At 39.0% G+C, this 20013-nt stretch overlaps 1 protein-coding gene across 4 annotated transcripts in view; it reads left to right on the top strand.

The window, feature by feature from the left end:
* Positions 1 to 20013, top strand: part of LOC139978289 (uncharacterized) — a 111605-nt gene that overhangs the window by 87654 nt on the left and 3938 nt on the right. For all 4 annotated transcript variants that reach the window (XM_071988355.1, XM_071988353.1, XM_071988354.1 and 1 more), the window contains 5 exons: positions 6388 to 6457; positions 7048 to 7092; positions 9884 to 10161; positions 10901 to 10960; positions 19507 to 19633. In XM_071988355.1, the coding sequence (XP_071844456.1) occupies positions 6388 to 6457; positions 7048 to 7092; positions 9884 to 10161; positions 10901 to 10960; positions 19507 to 19633 (580 nt within the window). The remainder of the gene's footprint in view (positions 1 to 6387; positions 6458 to 7047; positions 7093 to 9883; positions 10162 to 10900; positions 10961 to 19506; positions 19634 to 20013) is intronic.

Genomic DNA, 20013 nt, shown 5'->3' with positions numbered 1-20013 from the left:
AGAAAGAGAGAAAAGGGAGAAAAGGAGGGAGTAAAAGAAAAACGCGAAGAGAAAGAGGAACAGTGACATCATTACAGCGCTGAAGGGTAGCCAGTGACGATCAATGATTTCGTAAAAGTGTGACTCACCCTACCCCTTACACCGACAACTCCATTTTTTGACGTTTCCATTTTCCTCTCTCACTAATGATCTATATATATACTATATATGGTCTATCATAACGCGTGTGTAGAATTGTGCTATGAAACCAACTGTGGCTGGTCTCGAACTCGACCGTGTCGTCGGGGAACATGACGATTTTTGGGATGGGGGCGACCGCCCGCCCCCCCCCCTTCAGCATTTTTTTAAATGATATCGCTAAGTAATTTCAAAATAGAAAGTGCTTAGATGCAACTTACAAGGCCTGGGAAGTGTCATTTCCAGCGATCTGGAAGACATTTTCGGCCAAAATTTGCTTGTACGCTTCGCGCTAACAAATGGTCCTGGGTAGTGCCATTTCCAGCGATCTGAGAGGCATTTTCGGCCAAAATTTTCTTGAACGCTTCGCGCCAACCTATGGTGGCTCTACGCTTAGATAGTTTGCCTACAGGCTTCGCCCCTCCCTTGGCAAATTCCTCGCTATGCGCCTGTTCGAATTTGTAACGCAAACAGCAGATATCACATCATATCAGTGAGCATGAAAATGGCGTTCCAGGATGAAAAGCCTCAAAACTGTCCGACTTGCCTGAAAAAATAACCAAAGATTTTCGCGCGCGAAGCGCGCGTTCAACGTGTTCATGTCAATATCATATAAGCAAGCATCGGTTATTACATCGCATGCCATCATGTACCGTACGGTCCGTTCAAATTGCGCAGTATACCGCGGGATGCTAATGTAAACAACGACATGTCTCATGTAGATGTATAAAAAGCATGGAGGTCCAATTATGTCAAAATTCTCTTTTACATTAGTAATGGCGAATTAGGGGCTGCACCCCCGCCGCGCAGTGGCGGAGCGTCCATACGGTCAGGGGCGGATGCCCCCCCCCCCCCCGACGGACTCAAATGGACTGCTGGAGCCTTTTTCAGCTCTTTACCACTTTTTACTTATTCTAGATTATTGAATTTTTTATTGCGCTCTCATCTACTTATTGACATTTCTCACATTTTGTTGGTGTCATTTGGCGATGACACCTTATTCTTCGTTTATCTGCAAATTAGCCAGGCCCGGAAAGGGTCATTTCCGGCGATCTAGGGAGTATCTTTATTCAAACATTTTCTGTACGCTACGCGCCAACCAGTGGTGGCGCTCCGCTTAGATAGTGTCGAAAGCGTCCCTACAGACCATTCTCGCCCCTCCTGACCAATACCCCTAGCTCCGCCACTGCCGCCGCGCCTCCTACGCCTATGTGTGTAGTGTTCGGTTTCGGATATATCTGCTATTTTTTCATTTCCTTCAACCAAGTTTTACAATAGCCGTTATAAGAGGTTTTAATATTTCTATACACCAATAAATTAACTGTGTCGGAATTTTCCAAAATTTCTGACCAACATTCTGCATCACATTTCCCTCTACTCGTGCAATTTTGACCGGTCTGTTAGGGGTTCAAGGAAGTTTTTCTATATTGGTTGTCCATAGATGAAATTTTGTACAACATTATGGGTATGTTTTCAAGTGAGTTTATTCACGAGAAATGTGAAGTTTCAAATTCTGAACAAATATGGGGCTTAAAACCTTGAAAAGTGGGGCTGACGGGTATTGAGGGCCGCGACGTAGAATCACCTACAAAAGCAAAGACCCACAGGATATGCGATGAGGTCGAACATGATGTGTGCCGGGTTGACAATCTTCAAAAAGGTTATGGATGGAAAAAAACTTTTAGGAAATACTTGGTTCTCAGGCAAAAAGTGTACATCTGGTTGGTCATTTCAAGCCCGAGAAGTGCCGTTTCCGGTGATCTGGGGGGTATCAAAATAAGAAATTTTCTTGTACGCTGCGCGCCAACCGATGGTGGCGCTCCGCTTAGATAGTAATTCGCGCCCCGGGGTTTCAAAATCCTGGATACGCGCCTGTATATGTCATCAACTCAACATCAACTCAACTCGTAATGGAGCGTCTAACGTGCCATAATTGTCAATGACGGAGAGACTCCTCCATTTAGTTCCTAGAATTTCGATAACGGGAATCTAGAAGCCAGTTTAGTGTCAAACACAGCGAGTGCTCCTTACTAGATACACACTATATGACTTCTGGAAAATGACAGAACACGTTACAGTTAAAACATAAGATACTATACGGTACTATCATCATCTCGGAATGTAGATATATCGTCAATTAACAAGTCCTTCTTTTTGATGCAAATATAAAAATCCCGTCCTGCATTATCAGACACATTCCTTCTAAATTTTCAGCATATATTCAATTTTAAATATTTTACATAATTTTCGTATTGTGATTTAATTTTTTTAAGTTTTAATGGCACACCAATGCACGGTGGTCGGATTCACGACTGCTCTTATTGTGACAAAGTTTAAATACATTCAAGACGGGGAAACAGCTACAACTAAGCAAGACTATTATATTACACTTGACAATCTCTCTGGTTTTAAACAAAACATTGAATGTCTCTTACTCCAAAAACCATCACAAAGTCCGACTCTTTGCAATTAGTCAACATGTAACAGAAATGTGATAAATAGTTTGTAGAAAACTTTGTGCAGTACTGGGAAAGAAGACGAACCACCGCTAATAAAACTATTCTTTCAAGATTGTTGTTTTCACTTGTTTCGTGAAATGCCCAAGCTGACCAGTATCGTATAGGGTTCATATTTACGCTAAAACCATGTTGGAAATTAACTTGATAATCAAATATAACAGGGCATGCGCTATAGCACAAACAATACGAAATACTGCTCTATTGTATATATAAATATATTTCTATGTCAGAATCCTAGTCATTATTCCTTTCATGCGCCCACACGCACTTCAAGGATCTATCAACTGTTTGTTATTTTATCAAACTCGAGTAGGAGAGAGTAGTATAAAGAAATACTACTTAAGTGACCCAACTCACACAGTTTGCTACATTTCTTTGACCAAACCAACTTGTATTTGGCGATATAATGGAACATAATGATTTCGATTCTAAGAAAGCCCGTTGCCTATACACACTTTTCATACGGTACTAAACACATGAATAGACAACTAGATCGTAAATTGAACGGGGCGGGGAAGGGGCAGTTAGTGGATGAACGACTGGTATATACGGTGTCACGTTTCCATCCAAATTGTTTTGTTTTTCTGATCATATATAAGCAAAGGAAAATATCTTTCCCTCTTTTTGATAAATTATTCATCAACATTTTTTCAGCCTCCCATAAATTTTGTCTTTTTGTTAACATTACAGCTACGTATGATATATGAGTTGAACATAAATATGTGTGTAAGTCCAACGAGGAATGGTTATAGTACGCTTTTTCCCCTTTTCCTTCTTCTGAGGTTACATGGTAATTACAATAATTGGTATAAGATGCCAAAGAATATATATCAACGTATGGTAGTGTTGTTTTGTTTATTGAGGTGAAAGTTGTAGGCAATTAGATAGGTAGGCGTACTCCTAAAAAAGACACAAAGCCAACCAGCTTCTTTCATGTACGTGGTAGAGCTTACTGTAATAGAAGACCCCCCCCCCCCCCCAAAAAAAACAAAAAAAAACAAGTATACGAAAAATCTTATTCTATTCAGGAGATGTCACAGGACAGAAGACTTTAGGAAGTCTAAATATGACGACATCGACCCAAATTTGACAGTTTCCATTGTTTTAAACTTTATTTTATTATAGGTTTGATGTAATATTTATTAATTTGTTTATTTTTCTGTACTTGAGATGAGTTCTGCAAATGGTAAAGTTATACAATTTGATGCTCATAAAATAGGCGTAATGGTGACACTGGTTTATGTGTAATTATTCTACATTGAAAATATGATGGAAAAAATATGAGAAAAAATAAAAGTTTTCAGATCCTTTAGTGGCACTATATGACATCATAGATTTACCATATTTGGCCGCAGGATACGACATTTAAACGGAGCAATAACGATTTGTCTTAAATGTTTTTTTTTGGGGGGGGGGGCGGTATCACAAAGACCTCTATCATATAAGCTAAGAATGATATTTGAATATGTGTCTCCTTTAATTCCAACATGTTGAAAAATTCACTCTTTGATAGCATGCTTGATCAGTTGAGGTAGGCTTGTCATTTCGACTCGTGTAAAGAGTACATCTTCGTAAATTCAAACAAGCATATCAAATCATTCAAGTCATTTATACATGTGCGATTTCTTGCGAGTAGAGAGATTTTACACGCCTTTCTCCTTGCCCAAATATAAAGCTATTCACTTGCATGATGACGAGTGTTTAGTGAGCGTCTGATTTCCATCCGTACTACTTAAACTATCTGCATCAATTTCGAAGGCTTTCGTTAAACGGATATCAGTGTTGGAGCAGATTCCTCAACATAATTGCTAGACGTCTCTGCATCTTAACGTCAAAAACTTGTAGGTACAATAGCCAGATGGAATAGTTTATATTCAATCAACCATATATCTGAGTCATTAGGTATAGAAATATTGAGAAGGGGTTTACAAGTTAACAATGTGGACATTTTCATTCTTCGAGAGAAGTGTTACATTAACTGTCTGCCGTCGTAATATCCCTTTAAATGTCTTGAACGAAATCTAGATTAATTACACCATCAATATCACGAATGATAACTCTGTCAATTGAACAGCTTTTAACATTTACAAGCAGTTTTCCCTTTTTGAAAATGTCAACAACGAAAAACCACATGTCTAAGTTTACCGTACTGTATCAAATTGGTATGCAATGTCACACCTTAAAAAGAAGAAAAAGAAAAGAAAGGAAATATTTGCTATTCCCTTTACTTTCTTTCTTCCTTTTTTTTTTGGGGGGGGGGAAGGGGGTGAAATTGTTATCAAGAATACATAAGACATAGTACAAAAATGTGAAAGTCGAAGTAACTGTGAAAAATATGTTTGAGAAAGGAGAAAATTATATAAAACATGCGGATTTAAGCTACTAAGGAAAAGGCCAAAGATGCTCATGATAGAGGCATGAAAATTAGGTGTAAAAGATGATAAAACATCGGGAAAATGTTGATTGACTAAACCATCCCTAAAGCTATAATTCATGTATGGATTACTTATGGAATTTTAGTTGTCATAATTTCGGGCAAAATATCATTTTCCTTGCGCAGGTTAAACTGCTATATATTTGTGGAGCAAAAAACAAGTCGTTAATTCCCCCCCCCCCCCCTAAAAAGGTAATATTTCATCATTATCTGAAATAAGGCTTAAAAAGTCACTAGAAATGCTAATATTGTCATTGTTATAGCTATAGCAGAGCATTAATTATTGAACAAAAGCCAAATCTTCAGAGAATAGTCTCAAGTTTGATGTATTATTAGAGTGGTTAACTTCTATCAATATGTTACTAAGTGACATTACGCACGTCAATTTTTATTCCTTGCTGATGTGCTGTTGATTATAAATGAGCAAAATAAATATATATGCTCATTTAATTTTTCTTTACAATTGAAAATTCAATTATCAGTATCCAGGGAGCACTAAAAACCCACGGGACACTTCAATATGTCCCATTCAAGATTAATATCGAATTACTTCTCCCAGTAAAATGTATAACTTTGTATTAAACATCAATAAAGAGACCCCGCTTCTGTACACCTTAATTGTATTTTCTCGATTTGAGTGTTTTTATCTTCATCTACACTGAAATGTGCAATAATGGGACAGCTGTGGAAGTAAGTTTATTTTAAGATGTTATATATGCTATATTAACAAGGACGAGAGATGAAGAAACATCGACGATTACAAATCACATAAAGCCAATAAAATAGATTATATACGAATAGTCAAATAATGTACCGTTAACGTCGTAGAACGGTGTATACATGTTATGCTGTTTGCCCCACCCTGGTTCCCCCCCCCCCACCACAACCCCGTCCACACCTCTCGCCTGTACATCTTACTTTAAGATGCTTTACAAATTAGTCATTGAACGTTTCAGTATTTTACAGTTGGGAGACCTCAAAACGCCATCTCGATTAAAAGTAAGTTCGTAAATTCTTGCCGGTTTAAGCCCCATTGTGTTCTTCAAATTTAATCAACGATGTTTTCTAGTTTGAAGTGTTCTTTCAATCTAACTTGTACCGAACCCATCATAACTTGATTAGATTTTTTTTTTCTTTGTAGGCAAACATATCCGCTACTTTTAAACAATTATATTTACATAATGGGAACATCCGATAATTACTACATTTACTTAAAAAATAGTTTCTCTTTTTCCCATTTATTCTTTCTTTGTACAGCTTTACACCTATAGTAAAGACACCTTAAGGAAATCGCTTACGCCGACCACTATGGCCTTCCAAACACCAGGTAAGAATGTAAAATGAAATAGAAAACCAATCATATTTATATTCTAGGTCTACATTTACATATTTAAATGTCTAACTTAATATGTTGACTTTTGCCATCGGCGACTAAAGGGACAAGGTAACTTTCTGACTGCATTATTACTGATGTTTCGCGTTCTTGCTGACGAATCTGATCATTAAAAAGAAACGTAAAATCAAAGGAAGAACAGGGACAAATACTTATGCTGCATATTTCTAATTCCTGCCATCATCGGCATTCCTTATCTACCCTTCCTGCAGGGATAATCAAGTTATGTTATTTCTGCAACATCGACATTAACAGAATTAAGTCAATCACTATAAAGAAAGAAAGCAATTTCTGGTAGAGATTCCAGGATTACAGGGTTAGGGTTAGGATAACCCTAACCCTAACCCTCACCCCTAACCCTAACCCTTAACCCCTAACCCCTAACTCCCAACCCCTAACCCTAACCCTGGCCCCGTTTCTAATATGCTCATGAAAAGTTTAACAATTCTATTGAACAATTTTATGATTTCTCAGAGCGTCGGAAACTAATTCTTCTTGATATGACCATCTTCCTTGTATTTCAGACTGCTACCAAGCCACTGGGGACCCGTACTATTGTTCAACCGTAGGTAAGATTACATCAACTGTTACACCTCCCCCCCCACCCTTACCCCTTGTTTACGTGTAAGGGCTTAATTGCTATAATGGGGTTGGGGTGGGGAGGGGTCTGGTTCGGTTAGGGAGTGTGTTTAGTTGTGTTAAGTTTGGTTTTAGTTTGGTTTTAATTGGGTTCAGATTGTTGAGATGACTCGAGATACGATATTGTCTAAACAGATTACCTGACTCACTTTAAGGTCGAACTAGTTAAACCTTGCTAAGTGTTTCTGAATAAGTATATCCTATAGGTAAATCCGACTACAACTTTAATCTGACCTGACTCACAGTCTCACTTCACACAATATGCCCCGACTTACTTTTACCTGACTCAACATGACCTGACTCGGTATGACCTGAATCGATCGACCTGCCTCAATATGACCTGACTCAGTATGTCCTGAGTCAATTCGAACTGACTCAATTCGACCTGCCTCAATATGGCCTGACTCAGTATGTCCTGAATCAATTCGAACTGACTCAATATGACCTGACTCGGTATGTCCTGAATCAATTCGACCTGACTCAGTATGACCTGACTCGGTATGTCCTGAATCAATTCGACCTGACTCAACATTACCTGACTGATTATGTCCTGAATCAATTCGACCTGACTCAATTCGACCTGACACGGTATGTCCTGAATCAATTCGAACTGACTCAACATGACCTGACTCAGTATGTCCTGAGTCAATTCGAACTGACTCAATATGACCTAACTCGGTATGTCTTGTATCAATTCGAACTGACGCAACATGACCTGACTCGGTATGTCCTGAATCAATTCGAACTGACTCAATTCGACCTGACTTAGTATGTCCTGAATCAATTCGACCTGACTCAATATGACCTGACTCAGTACGTCCTTAATAAATTCGACCTGACTCAATATGACCTGACTCGGTATGTCCTGAATCAATTCGACCTGACTCAACATGACCTGACTCGGTATGTCCTGAATCAATCCCACCTGACTTAATATGACCTAAATCAGTATGTCCTGAATCAATCCGACCTGACTCAATATGACCTGACTCAGTATTTCCTGAATCAATCCCACCTGACTTAATATGACCTAAATCAGTATGTCCTGAATCAATTCGACCTGACTCTGTTCGACCTGACCCAGTATGCACTGAATCAATTCGAACTGACTCAATATGACCTGCTTCGGTATGTCCTGAATCAATTCGACCTGACTCAACATGACCTGACTCGGTATGTCCTGAATCAATTCTAACTCACTTACTTCGACCTGACTGAGTATGTCCTGAATCAATTCGAACTGACTCAATTTGACCTGCTTCGGTATGTCCTGAATCAATTCGACCTGACTCAATATGACCTGACTCAGTATTTCCTGATCAATTCGACCTGACTCAATATGACCTGACTTGGTATGTCTTGAATCAATTCGAACTTACTCAATATGACCTGCCTCGGTAAGTCCTGAATCAATTCGACCTGCCTCAATATGACCTGCTTCGGTATGTACTGAATCAATTCGACCTGACTCAGTACGTCCTGAATAAATTCGAACTGACTCAATATGACCTGACCCAGTATGCACTGAATCAATTCGAACTGACTCAATATGACCTGCTTCGGTATGTCCTGAATCAATTCGACCTGACTCAACATGACCTGACTCGGTATGTCCTGAATCAATTCTAACTTACTTACTTCGACCTGACTGAGTATGTCCTGAATCAATTCGAACTGACTCAATTTGACCTGCTTCGGTATGTCCTGAATCAATTCGACCTGACTCAATATGACCTGACTCAGTATTTCCTGATCAATTCGACCTGACTCAATATGACCTGACTTGGTATGTCTTGAATCAATTCGAACTTACTCAATATGACCTGCCTCGGTAAGTCCTGAATCAATTCGACCTGCCTCAATATGACCTGCTTCGGTATGTACTGAATCAATTCGACCTGACTCAGTACGTCCTGAATAAATTCGAACTGACTCAATATGACCTGACTCGGTTTTTCCTGAATCAATTCGACCTGACTCAAATCGACCTGCCTCGGTATGCACTGAATCAATTCGACCTGACTCAGTACGTCCTGAATAAATTCGAACTGACTCAATATGACCTGACTCGGTTTGTCCTGAATCAATTCGACCTGACTCAAATCGACCTGCCTCGGTATGCACTGAATCAATTCGACCTGACTCAGTACGTCCTGAATAAATTCGAACTGACTCAATATGACCTGACTCGGTTTGTCCTGAATCAATTCGACCTGACTCAAATCGACCTGTCTCGGTATGTACTGAATCAATTCGACCTGACTCAGTATGACTTCACCTGAATCTGATATGCATCTGGTTTATCGAACTCAAATTGGACCTGATTCGATACATCTTGACTCAATCCAACCTGAAGGAATATGACCCGACTCAGTCTAACACGACTCACTTTGACATGGTAAATAAGAAATCACGATTTAACCTGATTTCAGTTGATTCGACACACAATATCTTTCTGACAGCATCTGACCTAGATTTAATCTGAAATGGATTATCCTGACCTGGATCAGCCTGACATGACACTATGTAAACTTTACCAAACTTAGTTGAACTGGACTAAAAACGACCTGACACAGTATCACCGGACTAAGTCCGACGTGACTTAATCTTACTCGACTCAATCTGACCTGACTCCCCGTTTGAGATGACTTAATTCGATCTGTTTTAGTCAAGTTCTGTCAGATGAGTTTCAAACGTATCATTTCCTCCCTCCTCCCATAGACGTCCAATACTCTGGAGCTCCTCTTGACCCGCTTCTCGAGTCAATCTGTCTCAATGATACCTCAGTCACGGTGGCTATTTCGTGGTTACCACCGATACAGGTCAATGGAAACCTGCTTTTCTTTGAACTCAAAGTGACGTCAGCTACTGAAGAGAGTATTGGCCATAACGAACAACTGGACGTCTCGTCAGAACCACCCGGGGATTTCCCGAATGCTTTTGGTCCACCTATGAGTGGTAAATCAGTACTAGTTTATTTACCAGAGGACTACATAGAGGTAAATAGCAAAATTACGTTTGATGGTCACGGTCCATTGAAAGAACTAAATGCTGCCTCCCGAGTTTTAAAATATTTCTTCTCTCATCGTTAAAGATGATGAGAAAATATATGTTCTTTCGAGAGCTTGCCAACACCTCAACAAACGTTACACCGTCGTACCATGCGTGTGAATATTTTGACAATGGTTAGCTTTACAGATTGTCTGTTCATTTTGACAAGATAGATGTACCGTGTACCTGATATATCAGCCTATATATTTAGCAGACAATCATAAGGAAATTGCTGTTGACACGTTAGTTACAGCGGAATTTCACGGGACATCCAACCTTGCATTGTGGTGCAGCGTGCCAGTATTTTATTCCATGCAGGCTACAGTACATAATCAGTTAGGACTTTATTTGTCATTTGCCACAAACCTTTTCAATGTGTCCCGTCATTTCTATACCGTATTATGCATTGACTATAGGCCGGAAACCAGGCAAAACATGAAAACAATTTAAGGCTCAATAAAGTTGGCGCCAACTAAGTCCTAATTTCCTTTGTCATAAAGCCATATATGATAAGTATATTGATAACAAAAACAAATATGTGCATAGATTTTAGGTCGTTGAAACTGAACGTGGGTACGTTTTCAAAGCAATCGTACGATAACAGAACTGTAGTCCATTCCTAGTGACCATATAACTCTCAGACTGCTATATACAATATATAATGACTACATAAAATATCTTTTTCAGGGAGAAAAAATTTCAACGCAACTATCATCTTTAGAAGAGAATGAATATTACTACGTTACGGTAAGGTCATCAATTATACAGATTACTAGGGAAAATAATGACAGACGTCTGGCGCAGATACAAAGCGGCGGGAGGGGGGGGGGGGTAAATGGTTAGCCACAAAATTATACGGATTATCTGCGGTAGGCTTCACCTAAACATTTCCTGTAGTAAAACCTACATCACTGATGACGATTAAGCGTGGGTGGATGTGGAGGGAGGTGGCCGTTCGATTGACAACTTAAATTAGTTTAAATCGAAGCAGAATGGAGACGATCATTAACTAAAGTCACTATGTAATGTTGTGGCCATTCCTCATACATACTCCCTTCCCTACTCTCCGCTTACTTCCAACTTCCCACTTCAGTACCTTTACCCAATATGGCCACCAAGGATAATGTTAGCTCCACACATAACATGCAGACCGTAGTAAACACACTAAGCGTATTGCTTTATAGATTTTACACACAATATAACATATACGTAGTTATTAAACGTGTACGGATTGCATAGTGACAAAACATTACGTTATTTCGTATTGTATTCGATAACGAAGTGAGTAAATGACATGTGATTATATAAAGTGTATTATACTCACTCATAATTATCAAGTGTCACTGGTTTAAAAGCGCGCAATGTTAGATTATTAAACCCTCATCGATTGGTTTCTTAAGTATACTTTTATTACCATTGCTTGTTAAAGTTGATGATCACTATAAATTATTATCAATTATATATCCGTCTACTATATTACTTTGTTCATATAAACACAGAGCTGAAGAATATCCCAGCAGGGAGACACTTGCGTTGCAAGCAAAATTAATATACATCTTTGTCAAACTAAATATATCTGTAATTTATCCAAAGAGAAAATTATCGAAGGTCAACTTAAGGGCAAAATGAGATAACAAAAATTATAGCTGAAAGTAATTTTGACCGCATTACGTTTTGAAAATGTAGTAGAATACAATTATGAAACATGGAAGGGAAGGGGTGGAGGAAAAGGAACCAAGGGGGAACCAAGTGGATCAATACCAAAAATCAAACAAAACAGTTTGAAGAAGGGGAATATTTATATGGTGCCTCCGTGCACCCACACCCCAAACAAAATGATATCAGCATCATGCTTTTTTTTCAAATGCGTGGTTTTGATATGGGATGTATAGGTAAGCTTGAACACCAGTGGTGGTTCCTTTTGTTTAGGTTTGGTAGTGAGGTATTGCCCACGGTTTTCAAATTTTATGCCTTTCGTGGCTGAGGCAAATTCCTCTTTCTTATAGTTACGGAGTAACAGTTTCTCTGTGAACGCGTTCTTTTTCTGTAAGAAATCAGTCTCATTGTTACAGAGACGTGTGTATCGTAAGACTTCCCCTTTAATGAAGCCTTTAAAAGTGGCAAGTGGGTGTTTCTGTCGAGGTATTGGAAGGTTTCCGTGGGTTTGGTGTAGACTCTGGTGTCTAATAACCCATTGGTTTCGAACCTTGGACCTTTGAAGATTTTCAAATCTAGGTATGTTACCTCGGTGTGTGATATTTCTACAGTAAACTTTAAGAAGCGGTAAATTTCATTCAACCTGTTTACTAGTTGTTCAAGTTCCTGATGTGTACCGTCGTTGAGCAATAGAATGTCATCTCTATAGCGGAGCCATTTTAAGATTTTATTATCTGTCGGTAAAATCTGGTTTTCAAGTCTGTGCATGACGATATCGCAGATTTCCGGAGAGGCTTGGCTACCCATAGCGCAACCGATCTTTTGTAGATAGAATTGGTTATTGAACTCGAAACAGTTTCTTGTTAAGATAAGTTCAATTAGTTTGCGCATGGATATGGAAGATATTTTATTTATTCCATATTCGCTTTTTTCCGCCTTTTCATAGACTTCTTGACATATATCTAAAGCCTCCTCTTGGGGAGTATTGGTATACATGGCGACGACATCGAGTGTAGCAAGTACTACTGTTTTTGGTATACGGGGTGGCTTCCAAAATTTGCAGAATGTGATTTGTGTCTTTCACATAGGTGCTTTGTTTTAATACAATAGGAAGCAAGAAATTCCGAAAGCACAAATTCCGATATTTTTTCGGTCGGTGATCCGTTTCCGCTTATTATCGGTCTGCCGGCAAATTTTGAGTTAGCCGAGGGTGCTTTATGAATTTTTGGTAGCACATATATGACCGGTGTGCGGATCTTGTGGCTATATGGTGACAAGTACTCGAAGGTGCTTTTATCGATTTCTTTTGAAGAGAACATTTCTATTAGTGTTTCCTGGACTAAACTTTTAGTTTGAAACGTCATATCACTTTCTAACTTTTCGTAGTGGTGACTAGCTAATTGCCCTTCAATTTCGGCTTGATAGTCTGAGTGATTCATTATAGCAATGCAGGGAAACCCCTCACAGCAATTACTTGCCTTAAATACATAATACATCAGACAGAAACATGTCCAATATAGAGTTTATTGCGCTGGGAAAAGGTCTGAAGTTCAAAGCAACTCCAGAAAAACATAAACGAAGTGATCTTCTCAAGTCATTGAAAGACCTAAAAAGAAAAATGAGAATCCGCTTCATCATGCAAAACAAAAAGCAAAAAGGGTTTACAAAATTCCGTCACCCCTCTACATGGTCATCTAACATGACTTTTAGTAAAAACCTAGAGGACTACTTGGAAGCAACACAAACAGAAATAGAATGTGTTACTATCCGAAACGCCAATAGCAACACACACAAAGCGGAGCGTTTTGCACTAAATGCAATTAAAAACGACCGCTCTATTATTGTCAAACCCTTCGATAAAGGTAGAGGTAGCGTTCACAGAGAAACTGTTACTCCGTAACTATAAGAAAGAGGAAATTGCCTCAGCCACGAAAGGCATAAAATTTGAAAACCGTGGGCAATACCTCACTACCAAACCTAAACAAAAGGAACCACCACTGGTGTTCAAGCTTACCTATACACCCCATATCAAAACCACGCATTTGAAAAAAGCACTTTTGAAACATTGGCACTTAATCTCGCAACACGCGGAATTATCCAAACTGTTTCCAAAAGAACCGATTCTAGCCTACAAAAGGGCCCAAAATCTCAAAGATTTACTTGTCAACTCAAGGTTTCGTACTAACGAAGAATCAGCTGACTCTCAAGGTTCACACGAAGCTCTTTTAGATGCTCTTATAGCTGCACTATGAGTCCATAAAAACGCGTGCACAGAAAATAGATGCATTTTGAGAACGAGACGCCCAGGCCGAATATAAAATATTCAAAGGCTACTACTGATGAAGCTCCTCCTATAAAGTTTGAGAGCGGAAACCGGTCTAGTTGGTCATAAGAACCTACGCTAGTCTCTCCTACTATTAACAGTACACTCAATTCACCTAATAGGTGCAATTATGTTTCACCATGAGGAGCATGCTATAAGTTCATGTTCCTCAGGCCCTCCCTTAAAAATACTTCAGGTTCTTGGCGACTACGTTGCGTTAGATAGTGTAAAACCGCCTACACCCCCCTTTCATCACATAGATGAGACTGCTCTCCATCTGCAGTTTTAACTTCAGCCTGGGTTATTTGCTTGCAAACTACTCTTCTGCTGCATATGTATTATGTATTTAAGGTAAGTATCCGCTACATATGTATTACATAATACATATGTATTATGTAATACATAAATATTATGTATTTAAGGCAAGTAATTGCTGGGAGGGGTTTCCCTCTGGTTTATCATTTGGGTAATTTTAACAATCAGAATGAAGAGGCCATTAAATGTGATATTTAATTGTTTCTTCTATTGATTTAATGAACAGAAAGGATTTCGCATAACCACCTTGTACACTAAATATCCCTAGAAGGGACAGAAATTACACTAGTCAGAAAAAAGCTTTTAATAAAGTCCCTCCATGACCTCATTCTTCTTTAACAGAAACAAGATCCTAATTGGAAAAACACGAAACGGACACAATCAGATTCGAATCCTCACTTAAGCTAAAATGAGGGTCTTTTTTTTGTTTTATTTTTAAGTACTATCATGTTTTTATCTAATGGGCAATTTTTGGTTGCTATGGGCAACAATTTAATTCATCAAAGTTCTAAGTTTATCGTTTAAGATGTATTTTAATCGGTCATTCAACTCGAGCCATTGGTCACAAGGGGATTATGTTTCGACTGATGGAGGCCTATATACATGTTGGTGGTCGACATTCGAATGTTCTGGTTCACCGTTAACAGAAGCGTATACCAGTAGAACACATTTAAGTAGCGTTTTAATGTTCCTTTTAGACTAACTATGGATGGTGGTACAGGGCCAGGGTACTCACTTTTGTACCATCCCTTCCTATTCCGATTAATTGCTTCCCTTGATAATCCGGTTAACTCAGTACTTTTGATAAAATTGATACCGCGATAAATTCAAATATTAAAACAGTAATGAAATAGTCAGCATCAAACAAGAGACTCATAAAATGAAGGAATCCACTCTTACACTAGACAGCAAAACTGCAGTGTGGTTTCGATGATGCTACATGAATACTCTAACATGAATGTGACACACTAGGTTGTAGCGTATAGCCATGATGAACAACATACTTCATACTTGAGATATGACAAACAATATTCACATTGGCAGCTGCTAACTGAGGTCGACCCTTTACTTGTAGTCAGCATAACGATCGATCTCTATCAAAGACAACAGGCTTCTTTTCAGGCCTCAACAAACAAATGTTTAATGTACTCGCTATTTGGGGACCGTGACTAAAAATATAATCGCGAAAATGCAAAATTCACTCGGCAGTATGATTGCTGTTTAAGTCTCCATAGTACAGATCTACGACATCAATCCTTTCTGTGGACAAAGGTTAGGCACTAAGGCAGATACATGGTGCTACGTAATTGCACATTGGAAAATAATGTTTCTGTGCAGTATGAAATTTAAACTTTTGCCACCAAAAGTAAGAGTTAACAAAGCAAAACATGTCGCAGAATCATAAATAAGCAGCTAGGCCTATTGTAGTGTCTCAAACAATTAAAAATAAAACATCTGCAAAATACCTACGAATATAGCTTAGCTTCTGTTACATTAGGGCTCGTCAAGTACTAGACATGTACTATACAGTAGTTAGGTGTGCGCGAGTCCTAAGCCTATACAGTGCCTCACTGCTACTTTGAACCGCTACTCAGTCCATTAGGGCGACTTCGTACATTTTCCCAATTATTTACCTTGTCTTTTAGCCGCAGATTGGTGCGCGAAAACTATTACTCCATTACACTGCCTAAATGAAAGCGATCTTTATGCAATGAAAATCTAAGGTTGAAAGAGCATCTATCTTCCACTCGCAACCGGTGTTAAGTTAAAATCTTTGCAAAACATTCTAGCAGCAATAACAGCAAACTTGTCTCAAAACTCCTTAAATTGTTGTATGTTTTGCGAATTATTACTGCTGGTATGTAGGAAATGCCTTAAGATATAACTTAGGAGATGTTTGTCCACCTTAAAAGTGTATTGGAATTCTGACACTGACACTTATTGTTAGTAGTCTACTTGCACTGGGATTGCCTGCGCATAACCAAGCCGTCGTGATATCGACGGTTAATATTTTTTTTAATTGGTTAAATTAATATATGCACACAACATATTTATGAATGCCTTTACAACACATTACGTACTTCGTAAGCTCAAAGCGTTTCCTCAAGTAAATGGTTATTTTAGATTTTAGATTATGTTTTCCTCTGTATGCTTGTAAAAGCTCCATGAAGTTTGTGAACAATCTACGCAAATGAATAATTCGCATTGAGAGTGGTCATTGATAAAAATTTAACGTGGCGACAGTTAATTTTCGTAAACGGCACCCAGCCATTCCCCCCAACGTAACTACATCCAAACCTGAAGTTTTTATGTGTCACTGAATCTCGACAATTGCGAATACGACGGAAAACTTCAACAACGGAAGCAAATATATAATACCGATGATTCAGTGATATTGTTCGTTCCAATAGCAACGCTGTATGTACAAAGAGTACATCTTTTTGCACACCATGTATGTAGCGAAGGTGCATGCAGCGAAGCGACACAATGAAGCATTTGGACGTTTGTTCGTGAGTTGTTTTGATTCTATTCTACGGATGCCCATACGCTAAGTTCTATGTTGCCAACATCCTCCTATTCTTATGGGACGTAACGCACATGTTATCTCATAGGTTGGTCGGTGGGAGATACAGTAGATTATTCAAAATGGTTTCCACAATTTGGCTTATGTTGACTCCAAATGACTTTTGACCTCCACAAAAACAATAGAAAACTTTTAACTTCACGTGCCACAACTACAGGTTAAACATGTGATTTTTCCAATGTTCCCTTCTTGAGATATCGTGTTTACAAGGTTTTCACAATTTGACCACTAGTGACCCAAGTGACCCTCGACCTCCACAAAGACAATAGTCTTCTTGTACTTAACGTTTCACAATTACATACCCTGATGACCCCAAATGACCTTTACGTCCCCAGAAAACAATAGGCTTCTTCTACTAAATTTGGTACTCCCTACACACTGAATATGCGCTTGGTCCAAGCTTCCCTTCTTAAGATATCGTGTTTACAAGCAAGGCGTCACACCCACATTCACACACGCACACACACGAACTCATCCGCCTGCATTATTACAAAGGTTACGATTTCATCGAAACCAAAAATACAAATGACTAAACAATAATAAAAACAAGTTGACAAGAGCCCTATAATACTCGAAGTCTTACATTGCGAAATGTTTCCGAAAAAGTTGTGTTTTCAGAAATGATTTACAAACAGTTAATGATGGTGCTGTCCTAATGTCATTTGGAGGTCCATTCAAGAGATCAGGTGCAAAGTAAGCAAAAGATCGTGCACCAAAATTGTCTGGACGAAACTGCTAAACTCCTGCTGCACCTCCACAGGCTGTGGATGTGTCTGATTTCTTCGACATAGCAGTACTCGACATGGCTTCGAAAGTAGTACTTGTTACAGTCCACATAAACACTGCATTGATACTTGTATGTATGTATGTATGTATACGTAATCTTCCCGCAAGCAGGAACTCGCGAAAGAAGCCATGGAGGCTTATAGACTCGCAAGCTGACCGAAGCCAATCTCTCGGCACACATCCATTTAACGTCCATGTCGGGAAGTTGTTATTGAACAACACCCTTGCCAGACGACACACATTGCTGTCGGCGGGAATCGAACCGGGGATCTCATGACTGGGAGACGCCGGCGTTAACCACTAGGCTATACACTCCGCTCGAGTGTATAGCTTGATGACTTGTGGGAAAGCAATATACTTGATATAGTACAATTAACTCAACACTCTAGAGATTGTTTCGAAAACAACATTTTGTCTCCTTGACTCAAGCAACCGACACGAGATTTACTGATTATACTTCACTGTCAAAGTAACTCAAAATTCAGGCACCAATTCATGGAGCAAATCGTGTTAATACTTTAACCCCATTACCCCTAGGATTAATATATACCCCCCCCCCCTCGCCATCCAATCTACCGCTTCTGTGAATACGACTGAGCGGACTAAACTATATAGACGAATATGTAGCCATGTTATGCGGATAGCAAAACATTGTCCAAGTTTTGTATTTTAAAACTAATTATAAATTATACATCTTCCGTGTTTAACCACGGATTTCACATGCGCATGCGTGCAACGAACAATTGACATACCGTGATAAGTATACCGAAAGGAAGATAATATTGTTGAGACACTATTCCACAAATCAAGTATGGGAAAACTGTGGCATCTTTGAATTTGAAACTGTAAAAATAAAGAAGAATAAAATACAACAAATACTGCGTTACGTTAAGTTAACGAATTGGAGCGCGTTCATTGATTACCGCATGCATCACGACCAAAATATGCTCTTATCTCACGGGACGTAAAAATCCTAAAAGCAATGGATGCAGCATTACCATATGTTATTCACGTATTAAACATCGACTTTTCTGTTGTTGAGAGTACCTACAGATATTCACAGGGTGACTTTGACAGATACCCTATCCATCCTCTCCCCCACCCCCCCCCCCGCCCTCCCCACCATAGATATTCACCTTTCAATATATCAACGCTGTCAGTATTATACGTTGTTATAGAGTATGGGTTCCCAATATAGGTGGCCCTTGTGAATTGTTTCAATCCGACCCTCATCAAAACGGCCCACAATGTTGCACCTGAATTTGGAACGGGGACCATTCAAGTTTTCGAGCAGGTTACTGGCCTACCTTGCACATTGCTCAATCTAGTGAGGTTTAGATTCTGTCCACATCCCCAAGCCAATACTTTCTTCTGGCCCTCGTAAACTAACTTTATTTTCAAAGAAAATTACTATGAGTTACTGTGAGAACATGCAACAAAAGTAAACTATTGGCTCTGTAATTGTCAATAATTTCTGAATTCATCATTACTGAATGAAGGAACACCAATATTATGAAATCATAGACGAAGATTTTTGTAGCGTCTAAAGAGGAATTGTCCTTCGCTGGCATTTCTGTTCCCATAAGTGTAATCATCACTACTTCGATTTTATTTCTCTATTTTCAACAGATAACGCCGTTTGTTGCAATTAGTGGGAGTGATGAAGGGGACTCTGTAACGAATTTGGGGCTATACCCTGGTATCGAGGTCGAGATGAGTTTCTTTACGGATTCCGATGCTACAAATACCACGTCTGGTGAGTACTAAGATGTCGTGAAAGTATCTCAACCAATTAGAGACCTTCAGACAATAACGCTCTGCATTGTCGCAAAACAACGCACTTCAAGCAGCCTTTTGCGGTTTTCCAAACCTGCTAAGTACTGTAAGATCTGCAATAGATGGGAGGATGGATAGACAGACGGACAGTCGAAAAGACAGATGGACGGACAGAAAAATCCATGTGTCTCCTTTATGAACAGAAGTACATATGAAATGCAAAAATAGAAATACTTTATAAGTTCTTGTCAACTTTGTATTCCATTTTTCCTTTCGTCTTTTTTTAAGGGTTTTTTTCTCGTATAGAAAGATTGGCAAATTTGATGGGAATATCTTCTGTCTTTAGCCTTGATTTTTGTT

Source organism: Apostichopus japonicus, chromosome 13, assembly GCF_037975245.1.
Source record: "Apostichopus japonicus isolate 1M-3 chromosome 13, ASM3797524v1, whole genome shotgun sequence".
In the NCBI taxonomy this organism is placed as follows: domain Eukaryota; kingdom Metazoa; phylum Echinodermata; class Holothuroidea; order Aspidochirotida; family Stichopodidae; genus Apostichopus; species Apostichopus japonicus.
Note: the sequence above shows the minus strand (reverse complement) of the source record. Positions and strands in the feature narration are given on the sequence as shown.